General features: G+C 34.5%; 1 protein-coding gene across 1 annotated transcript in view; it reads left to right on the forward strand.

The window, feature by feature from the left end:
- The first annotated feature begins 1105 nt into the window (after positions 1 to 1105).
- LOC111051271 (rab GTPase-activating protein 1-like) overlaps positions 1106 to 12008 on the forward strand; it is a 101769-nt gene continuing 90866 nt past the window's right edge. The window contains exon 1 of the mRNA XM_039431997.1: positions 1106 to 1221. Within this exon, the coding sequence (XP_039287931.1) occupies positions 1141 to 1221 (81 nt within the window). The 5' untranslated portion in view covers positions 1106 to 1140. The remainder of the gene's footprint in view (positions 1222 to 12008) is intronic.

The following is a 12008-nucleotide window of genomic DNA, read 5'->3' on the forward strand; positions in this document are numbered from 1 at the left end:
TAGACCATGGGAGATATGGCAGTGGAAAAGTGCATGATACACCATGACCAGATATGCCTCTGTCACCAGTCCCCTGAGCTTGAACATTCAATGTGATCACACCCTAATACTCTCATCCTCCCATGCTCATGGGAATTCAGTAGTGCTTGGAATTCCAATGTGATCATACCCTTAGTCGGGAATACTTTCCAACAATCTGGCCAAATTATGTACGCATATAATGTGATCACTCCCTAAGGCATTTGAGTGTGTATCACCATAGAGAAACAATAGCGTAAGTAGATATCCCATGGTATAGGGAATTTATGTCGCAACTTTTACTGTTATCTCAAGCCGATTACTGTCGATTATTGTCAATTTTTACTGTTTTGTTGGGGTGTAGTGTATGAACGGCACAGTTTGAGAGACTACCAGCGTCACACAGCTGCATAGGAAAGAACTACGTGAACTATCGGCTTGGGATAACAGTAAAAGTTGCGACATAAACGCCCTATACCATGGGATATCTACTTATGCTATCGTTTCTCTATGGTATCACATAATGTAGGCTACACCTCGAGAAACTGGAGTGTGTAGTTCTCACCACCTTCAACTCTTATTTATTGAAAATAAGTGAATCCTCACTCTTGAAGGACCAACTCAGGTCGGTTGCAAGTTCACCATGAACTGCCTCAGGTTTCAGTTTCAGTTTTTTAGGCCTTCACTGCAGTCAATAGACCGCGGAATCGTCAAAAGTATTTGTGAAGAATTGTCAGGGTTTAGAAATTGGCCTTGATTTATCTCTGGTGATAATGATTGACCTGCGGCTACTGGGGAACATCCTGATGTTTGCTTAAAGGTGCGTACAGATTTACACGCCGCGAACATGAGAAATTCACTTTTAATCAGCTGATGCCAAGCTTTTTATATCTTACCGTTTCTGTAAAAATACAGATATAGTCAGCTGATTAAAAGTGAATTGCTCATGTTCGCGGCGCGTATATCTGTACGCACCTTATGATGCCACAATTCATGCAAGAGACAGAGCACCAAGATGTGTCTGAAATGGTTGTAAATTCCCGGATACTTTTTGCAGCCTTTGCTTTATTTTTGTTTTCAATTACATATTTATAGATCTTCTTATGGTTTCAGGCTGGACTGATGGAGGATACCCTAAGTGTTAGATCTAGTGATTCAACTGCAATAATCGACGATTACGAATTTGTTGGCAATACTGCTGTTGTGAGTAGATTAATAATTCATTCTTTATGTAAATTATTTCAATGTATCTTCTTACTCTAAACTAATTCTTCTACTTAAACTAATTTTGGCATATGACTTGGAAATTGAATACGGTTTGCGCGACAATCATCGACGCGTCCAATTTTTTCGACTGGAATTCTGATCACAAGCAAACGTTTAAATTGTTGGAATCATGACCAGCTTTTCTAACTTTTTGAGATCTTTGGAAATGGTTAAAATGTCGGAATACTTGCAATCTTGTAAGAATGGTGCTCCGACAGTATTAAAAAAACGACGAGAAATAATACTTTAGAAATTCATACTGTGGTCCAGTTTTTGATTTTTCAACAATGACTTGGAAATTGAATACGGTTTGCTCCACAATCATCGATACGTCCAATTTTTTCGGCCGGTATTCAACGACCTGGAATTCATCGATCATCGACAAGGAAGCGACTACACAACGATGTTGGACTATCTACGGAAGACACATAACAATACATTCGAAAACTGGAATGTATTTGAACTATCTACAATCCCCAATTTGAAGCGGTTGCGTTTGGTGTTAGTATCGGAAAAAGAATTGCAAGAGTAGCCTACATACGTAGGAGTAAATATATGTTGAACACTTTATAGTGGGGTTTCTATAATAAAATGTTAACGCAAAATGTCCAGAGAGTGGGATTTGTATTATTATTATTAAAATGTTAATATTGCATATATATTATTGAAAATGTTCAAAGTATTTTATGTATGCGACAATGTATTAATAAACTAAATATTCATTTCAAACTTTTGTTTAATTTGTCTAGTACATGATTTAACTCTAAAGCTGCGTTTACAGCAAAGTTATTAACAAAATGTTAATAACCTAATCCTTATAGATTCTATAAGATTGAACATAACTTATCATACACATGATGAACATATGTGTTTGTCAAGTTCCGTTCAATCTAATAGAATCCAATAGGATTGAGTTATTAACATTTTGTTAATAACTTTGGTGTAAACGCAGATTTATACGTCCACGTTATAAAGGCAGTGTTTGATTAGCAATGGTACTGCTATCTTATTTTATTATTTTACAAAGGCGACTTTCTAGAAGTATTTTAAGCCTGGATGATGATTATGTGATGAATGATAATACAATGAAGGTAGAGTTATGAATGAATAAAAATTATAGGTTATGCCATCTACTTGAATTATTGTTTTGAGTCCACTTTTTAGTCCAGAAGTTTCAGTGAGATTGATTGATTGATTTTTTTCTTCTCCCCCCCTCTCTCTCAAGCATAATATGCCTTTATTAGGGTATATTGAGAGAGAGGAAGAAGAAACAAACAAGAAAGAAACGAATGATGGGAGGGTGAGTGAGAGAGTGTGCAGTGAGTGAGTGCAAAGCAATACGCAAAGACAGCGTGTGAGAGCCAAAGTAGCATTTGAGATGGCTGTTGCCAACATTGCGACATAATTCCCCGTGGATTCCTCCAGTTGCGCCTCGGTCTGGCTAAACCCGCGGATCAAAGTTGCTCTCGACCAAGATATGATCGGCGGCTAAACCCGATCTCAGCAAACCGATTTTTTAACCGAGACCAACGTTGCGCCGGGGTTATCCAGACCCGATCTCAGCAATCGCCCCCTAGTTTTCCCCTATCTGAAACTTCCAATATCACTTTTATATATTTGTGAACACGTCATTTAAAATTTAATCTTGGTTATATCAAATTTGAAGATGTTACTGTTCATAAAATTTGGGAGAAGTTTTGGGCAAAATCTGTTGCCCTCTCTGTCTTATCTTTTAAAATATTTCCAAGTGATTGAGCTTTTAAATAAGCTTGTAAGTGTTTTTTTAATTCATCCGAGAAGGATACAAAACCTTACCACAGTATATCAAACTCTTCCCTTGGATTTTTTTCAGTTACCGTAACCGTATCTACGGTTTAGCCGTGGTTACGGTAACTAACCGTATAACTTACAGTTTCAATTATTCATCAAGGTTCGATACTGAAATGACGACTTACATAATGTGATAAATAATATACAATGGAATCCTTATTGCATACTCCAGTCAGTGAGTAAATATTTCATATTATAGCCGGCAAGTCCTCATTTCAGTGTTAAAACAAGATAAAACATATTGCAGTTCGTAATGAATATAGTTATTTGTATATCTAGAGTGGAAAGTACTGTTTTTTCTCCCTGAGGGAAAAGTTTGAAGCCCGAGGCGAAGCCGAGGGCAACAATTTTCCTGAGGGAGAAAAAACATTTTTCACTCGTGATGTACACAACATTTTTCCTCCACCTACATTTTTATAAAAACTGCAAATAGAATAATTTTTAAAAACTTACGAAACCAGTGAAATGTGTTACAACATAAACTAAAAATTATAAAGCTGGCTTGTAATCACACACCTCCGACAGTGGTATGCGCTATCTGTCGGCAAAAACTGTAGCAACAATGGCCAACTCGACTACAACAAACTATGATAAAGTTCCCGTTTCAAATTTGATCAGTTAATGAGGAATATTCGTTGGCTGGTATTTGAATGGATGGAATATTAAAAAAATATTTATAGTATACTGATATGAAGTTTGTAATAATTTTAGCATGAAACATATATTTCATATTTTGATCAAATGTCTGGTTGAGGTATTGAATTTAGTTGGTTTAATGACTACTCTATATGCTTCCTCATCTGAGCTTAGACCGTCTAACCTATTTCAAATGTAAATTTTCAAAATAGTGATGCTTCCCATGTTATTTAAATGGAGTTACTTTTACGCTCTAGGGAGTTTTTCTGGTTTTTCCTCCCGAGAGCGAAAAAGTGACACTTTAGTATTATGTTTCAGGGAGTAAAGTAGGCTCTTTAGACAGTAGGTGGAGGAAAAATAAATTTAAAACTTATCAATTATTATTCGAATAATATATTCAAGATACAAATTTATGTTTTATACGTCTTGAAAATACACACTAAATGCATTTCTTTGTTTCTAATAATTTGTTTCTCGTGTATTATAATCATGAATTCTTAAAAATGATTCGTAATAAATTAATCTTATGGAATTACTTAGAAATGATTCTTGAAGATATCTATCTTGAGCCACTCCCGTGTTGTTTCGGATGGACACGTTAAGCCGTCGGTCCCGGCTGCCTAAAAAGTAGTCGTAAGGTCATGACAGAGACCCTGAAATTGATCAGTTGCGACCTGAAAACTCTGACACCAGACCTGAGCCAGCCAGGTCACTCGATATTATTATTATTCTTGAAGCTACGAATTAAGAATGAAGAATCAACTAAGAATCAATAATATTTTAGTGTTATAACAATTTAAATAACCGCTACCTTCTTCTATTGTAATGCATAAATATGCTTGACCGTTAGTAATGAAGCAACCTTCAGACATAGATAATAAACTGCCTGAGCTTGACATTGAATTAACTAGGAAATCCGTTTTCTTATCTCCCACCTGTAACGGTTACTATTCTGTCCCACCTGTAAACCTTTAACCGTTACTATTTTGCTTGAACTTGGGAATAACCTCACTCAATATTATCATTGTTAAGTGACCAATATCGGGGACCGAGCTTTGCTCTGGAGTACAAAAGCATAAACAATGTATTACGAAAGAAGAAATTATAATAACATTCATACAGAAATGTTCTATCTTATCACAGTAAATTGAGATTAATTCCCAGAGGAATGCAAAAAATCCCCTCACAAAGGCCCAGTTGCACAAAAGCCGGTAAAATACTAGTAGTTCTGTGAACAAAATTACTGGACCCTTTATTGCATCTCCTTAATACTTCACTAGAGCAGGGTATTTTCCCTGATGATCTGAAACAAGGAAAAATTTTGCCAATTTTCAAGAGCGGTGATTCTGAAAGAGTTGAAAATTATAGACCCATTAGTATTCTAAATGTAATAAGTAAAATTTTTGAAAGAGTAGTTTTAAATAGGCTATTGATGCACCTGGAAGAAATTAATTTCATATGTGATGAACAGCATGGGTTCCAGAAAGGGAAATCTACTAAGACTGCAATAGTATCCCTTGTTGAAAGACTAATAGATATAATAGATTCAGGTGAGAAGGCAGCCGCAATATTTCTTGATTTATCCAAAGCTTTTGATTGTGTGAACCATAGAATATTATTGGAAATACTAAAAACTGTAGGTGTGAATGGTATAGAACTAAAATGGTTTAATGACTACTCTATATGCTTCCTCATCTGAGCTTAGACCTTCTGACCTATTCCAAATGTACGTTATTAAATAGAGATGCTTCCCATGTTATTTAAATGGAGTCACTTTTACTCCCTAGGGAGTTTTTCTGTTTTTTAGTACCGAGAGCGAAAAAGTGACACTTTAGTATTATGTTTCAGGGAGTAAAGTAGGCTCTTTAGACAGTAGGTGGAGGAAAAAGAAATTTAAAACTTATCAATTATTATTCGAATAATATATTCAATACAAATTTATGTTTTATACGTCTTGAAAATACACACTAAATGCATTTCTTTGTTTCTAATAATTTGTTTCTCGTGTATTATAATTCTTAAAAATGATTCGTAATAAATTAATCTTATGGAATTACTTAGAAATGATTCTTTAAGATATCTATATTGAGCCACTACCGTGTTGTTTCGGATGGACACGTTAAACCGTCGGTCCCGGCTGCCTAAAAAGTAGTCGTAATCTCATGACAGAGACCCTGAAATTGATCAGCTGCGACCTGAAAACTCTGACACCAGACCTGAGCCAGCCAGGTCACTCGATATTATTATTATTATTCTTGAAGCTACGAATTAAGAATGAAGAATCAACTAAGAATCAATAATATTTTAGTGTTATAACAATTTAAATAACCGCTACCTTCCTCTATTGTAATGCATGAAATATGCTTGACCGTTAGTAATGAAGCAACCTTCAGACATAGATAATAAACTGCCTGAGCTTGACATTGAATTAACTAGGAAATCCGTTTTCTTATCTCCCACCTTTAACGGTTACTATTCTGTCCCACCTGTAAACCTTTAACCGTTACTATTTTGCTTGAACTTGGGAACTACCTCACTCAATATTATCATTGTTAAGTGACCAATATCGGGTCCGAGCTTCGCTCTGGAGTACAAAAGCATAAAAAAATTTATTACGAAAGAAGAAATTATAATAACATTCATACAGAAATGTTCTATCTAATCACAGTAAATTGAGATTAATTCCCAGAGGAATGCAAAAATTCCCCTCACAAAGACCCAGTTGCACAAAAGCCGGTAAAATACTAGTAGTTCTGTGAACAGTAGACCTCACGCAGTATTCTCATCCACAAGTACCTGATTGAAACTATAGACCTTATGGATATACAGTAATCGACTGCCTTCTCCACACATCTGTGTAATCACTTGTCAGCTGATTTATGATGAATAATTCTATAGTCTGATTTTTACTCTAATATTGGCGTATGAAGGAGGCTCCTTTTTCCTTTTATATTATCCTTGAAATGCGAAATTTCCAAAAACCTTGTATATACGTCGACGCGCAATTAAAAAAGAAACATACCTGTCAAATTTCATGAAAATCTAATACCGCGTTTCGCCATAAATGCGCAACATATAAACATTCAAACATTAAGAGAAATGCCAAACCGTCGACTTGAATCTTAGACCTCACTTCGCTCGGCCAATTAATCCTGATTAGAATAGAATAGAATATTCATTTTATTCAACAATAATACAGAAAATTTCCATACAGTTGAATAACGTCAGGAAGATTTACAGTCAAAGATTTACATTAACTTCACGTGAACGAAATCAGAGAAGACCATTTCAAAAAGATGGATCTACTGAAATTAATCAGGATTAAAAATAACCCGACTTTTTTGCAACCAGCACTAAGTACCTGATTGAATGATTACAAAAGTTCAACAGCTGAGTCATAATTTTGACACAGTCCCACACATATGAACTCGCTTCCTCACTTCCATCACCATCAGACGACGAAATAATTATTATCAGCTGTTTTTCCAAGGATGAATAATAATTATCCTTTTAATGTCCTTCAGCGAGTTTTCCCAGGGATGAGACCTAGTGCAATCGAATCTTTATATTATAAACCTACTATGTTCTGAATTTCGTGAGAGTCGTTAGAGCCGTTTTCGAGATCCGGTGAAATACAAACACAAACATATAAACAGAAGTTGCTCGTTTAATTGATTGATTGATTGAGTACTTTATTTATGTAGATTACAATATATACTAGCTTACACACTTATATACAATAGCTTACAATACAGCAAAATTATAGATGAATTTACATAATATAGACTAAAAAAATTATTATTGAACTGTATATGATATGAAAAAAGCAATTTGTGATAACTATAGATAATATTGTTATGCATCTACATAAATTGGCGGAGCTTTGGACATATCAATGTCCATTCTTCGGAAAAAATATTCAAAATATCCCTCCCACTAACTCTCTACCAAAAAATAGTACAGATCTACCAATTAATAGTATAGGATTGAACTGTTTAGTGTTGACTAACACATGATAAATGGAGCTTAATTATTTTATGGGTTTTATTTCACTTTTGTTTTTAATGCACCATGAAAATTTATCAACTAGCTGAAAGAAAGCTGCTGAAATTCTTCTTTCTCTTATAAACTATTTTAATAAAGCTCCTTGATCATAATTTTTGATGGAGAATCAGGATTATATTTCTCAACATTTATTCATTTATTTCATTGACAGTCACAAATCATTATTACAATAAGATTGGGAGAAGACAACAGGCATAGCCCAAAACTGTCTTCCCAAATTTTTACTAATAAAAGTTTTTAAAAAATTAGGTTATGATTTCACTTTTCATTTTAAAAAGTCCAATTTAGAATATCACACTTCCTGTGTATGTGATAGTAAATGATTCCGACACCTGAAATGTGATTTTCTTATTGTCAGCTATGAATAACGTCAAGGCTGTGCATTCAATTATATTGTTTGTGTCCAACTTATTTCTACAATTACTTCCTCAACTTAAAAACTTTGGCCTTTAGTAATAACAATCACAATTTGTGTATTTTGATGTTTTTGAACATTCCATTGTCTATTCTTGGTATCAATGCGCTCAGAAATGATAAGAATATTACCTTAGCGAGTTTCATTTTTGGGTCAGTGTGTGACTAATATGGTTCTCTAATATTAATTTTTGAATCGTCTGACTAATAACTCGAGCTAAGTAAATATTCCAGTATTCCACTATCATGATAATAGTAACTTCAATTTTTTGAGAATTTTAATAATTTTACATTGTCAATTAATGTTCTATTACCTGTTTGATCATAAGGTTCAGTTCAAATTTTATTTAAAAAAGTAAGTAATAATTTCTATCTTTCTTCAAACTATTGCCACAACCAATCGTAAAATGCTCCACAATCAATATTGATTGATACATTAATGTTTACGACAGCCATCTTCCAATTTAGTAAATTTTAATGTCTTGTCTCTACTCAATTGAATCGGTCTTGAATAATTTTGATGCAACTTATGACTTTCTTCACTGTAGCTATTGAAACAACTCCCAACTTAGATTAATTCAAAATTCATTAGAATTTATTGTCTCTTAGCTGTACTATTCTAATTTTTTCACAACAGTTACTGATTTTACTTGTTATAATATCTAAGCTATAAAATCACTTCACTTGATGGGCTACTTTATTTAAATATATGAAAACACGAAGTACCCTTTTTATTAAAAACATTTCAACAACTAGTTTCGGCCATCTATTAGGCAACGTAGGCTATTAGAAGGCAGTAGGTACAAAGTAGGCTGAAACTAGTTGTTGAAATGTTTTAAAGTTTTAAAATGTTTTAAATAAAAAGGGTACTTCGTGTTTTTATATTGTTTTTATTAATATCTAAGCTATTCATAATTCTCCTTCTTCTTTGTCTCTCCCCAGTATGCCTTTAGAGCGTTGGGGTAGCCTCAGCCCATTTCCTCCATGATTCCCTATCCAACGCCATTCTCTTCATCTCTGCAACAGTCTTCCCTCTTCTCCGTCCTCATACGAATACCTTGGACGTCCTACTGCTCTCCTTCCTTGCACTCTTACATTAACATACTGTTTTGTTTTGCAATTATCCCCCATTCGCTGTACATGTCCACACCAGCCCAACTGCCTCATTTCTATCCTTTCACTGGCATCTCTTATGCCCACTTCTTCCCTTCTAGTATTCCTTACTCTATCCCTTCTTGTCTTTCCAACAGTTTTTCTATGGCACTTCATCTCTACTGTCCTTATCTTGTTTTCATGAGATGATTTCATTGGCCAGCTTTCACTTCCATACAGCAAGATATACTTACCTGGCGTGGGGGTTACCGTGATCAAGTATTCATAATTCGATATATAAAATTCTATATTTAAAAAAAATATATATATATAAAATCACCTTCCATGATCGTTTCAAAGAAAGCCCATAAAAAATTAGGAATTTTTTGAAAAAAATCTCCACTGAAGCTTAATGCTATACATATCCTAAATGACCGAGCGAAGTGAGGTCTAAGATTCAAGTTGACGGTTTGGAATTTCTCTTAATGTTTAAATGTTGCGCATTTACGCGAAACGCGGTAATAGATTTTCATGTAATTTGACAGGTATGTTCCGTTTTAAATTGCGCGTCGACGTATATACAAGGTTTTTGGAAATATTGCATTTCAAGGATAATATAAAAGGAAAAAGGAGCCCTCCTTCGTACGCCAATATTGGAGTAAAAATCAGACTATAGAATTATTCATCATAAATCAGCTGTTTAGTGGACTATAATACTACCCGTTCAAAAACATCGAACATCTTGAAAATGTATCTTTCCATCAACGTTGTAGACGGTTGCATCCAGACCTGATAACAGCGCTCACACTCAAATTCCAGGACGACATGTCACGGTACGATAGGACAGAAATCTCTATGTTTATTTAGGATTTTCTCTAGACATTTTAAATTGATAAATTATTAATTTTTGAGAAAACATAACAACAGGTCAATGTAACTTACTGAGAGCGAGGTCTACTGTTCACAGAACTACTAGTAAATAATTTATCAATTTAAAATCTCTAGAAAAAATACTAAATAAATATCTATCTGTCCTATCGTACCGTGACGTGTCGTCCCGGAATGTGAGTGTGAGCGCTGTTATCAGGTCTGGCTGCAACATTGTCTACAACGTTGATGAAAAGAAACATTTTCAAGATGTTCGATGTTTTTGAACGTGTAGTATTATAGTCCACTAGACAGCTGATTTATGATGAATAATTCTAAAGTCTGATTTCCACGGTAATATTGGCGTTCAAAGGAGACTCCTTTTCCTTTTGTATTATCCTTAAAATGCAAAATTTCAAAAAAAACCGTATGTATACGTCGACGCGAAATTCAAAAATCTGGTGTGGCGCACTCACACAACTTTCCTTGCCGTTATGAAAATTGATCACTGACGCTAGTGTTCCCGCGCATCTCAAGTCTACTATTCAAATATTTGAGCCAGCTGGTGACAGGGCAATAACGCTGGAGACACACACATGAGGTCTGCTATCTCTTCATAGTGAATGATTTAATAGAATCAACAATAATTAGCAATTGAATAATCACATTTTCTCGAATTTAAAGCTTATTTTCAATTTTAGGTGAAAATGTTACTGAACATTAATTGTAGAGATTTTCATGCTCAATCTACTCCACTTGATTTTTTTTGTTTCAATTGTATCCGAAGCCTGATAATTGGGAATTTATCTGCATTGATGGGGCGGAGCTCCTGAAATTTTTACATATATGGGACTTGTGGCAGTTGATAGAGCTTATCGATGACTATTTTAGGTATGAAATTGTCGGATCCTTATAGTGAAAGGACCTTAAGTTCCAAATTTCAAGTCATTCCGTTAATTGGGAGATGAGATATCGTGTACACAGACGCACATACACTCATACACACACACACACACACACACATACAAACCAATACCCAAAAACCAGTTTTTTGGACTCAGGGGACCTTGAAACGTATAGAAATTTAGAAATTGGGGTACCTTAATTTTTTTCGGAAAGCAATACTTTCCTTACCTATGGTAATAGGGCAAGGAAAGTAAAAAGGAACATACCTGTCAAATTTCATGAAAATCTATTGCTACGTTTCGCTGTAAATGCGGAACATATAAACATAAATATAAACATGAAGAGAAATGCAAAACCGTCGACTTCAATCTTAGACCTCACTTCGCTCGGTCAATAATTCGGTCTTTGGTGTATAAGAGACAATGATAATTTTACAAATTTAAAGCAAACATTTCATTGAACAAAAATAATGAATCTGATAAGAAACCAGCTGTCGTAAATGTAACAGTTTATTTATGGTATTATCTGTAAAGCATTACCAGTTCCTTGTCTTATCCATCGCTACTCATCAGTTTGGTGAGTTTTTTATTGCTGTGTGGGAACTGCTACTATATCAGAGATATTGGTTGTATAGTTACTGTAACAGCTATCTGCTGCTTCTGTTTTTATCTGTTGAGCATATGTAAATGATTGACACGTTAACAGAGCTACATGATTAGTTATCTCGGAACACGATTGTATGTTTTAGTCTGACATAATTATCACTTGGATTGTTTTGCTCTTCAAATAGCCAATTTTGATTTGCGTTGTGGTTTACTTATCAAATCAGTGATAATGGATCAGTTTTTAGGGAATAGTGTTTTGTAATAAAAGTAAGTGACAATAATATTCGTTCATAGAATAAGATAAGTGTG

This window comes from Nilaparvata lugens, chromosome 7 (genome assembly GCF_014356525.2).
Source record: "Nilaparvata lugens isolate BPH chromosome 7, ASM1435652v1, whole genome shotgun sequence".
NCBI classification, from domain to species: domain Eukaryota; kingdom Metazoa; phylum Arthropoda; class Insecta; order Hemiptera; family Delphacidae; genus Nilaparvata; species Nilaparvata lugens.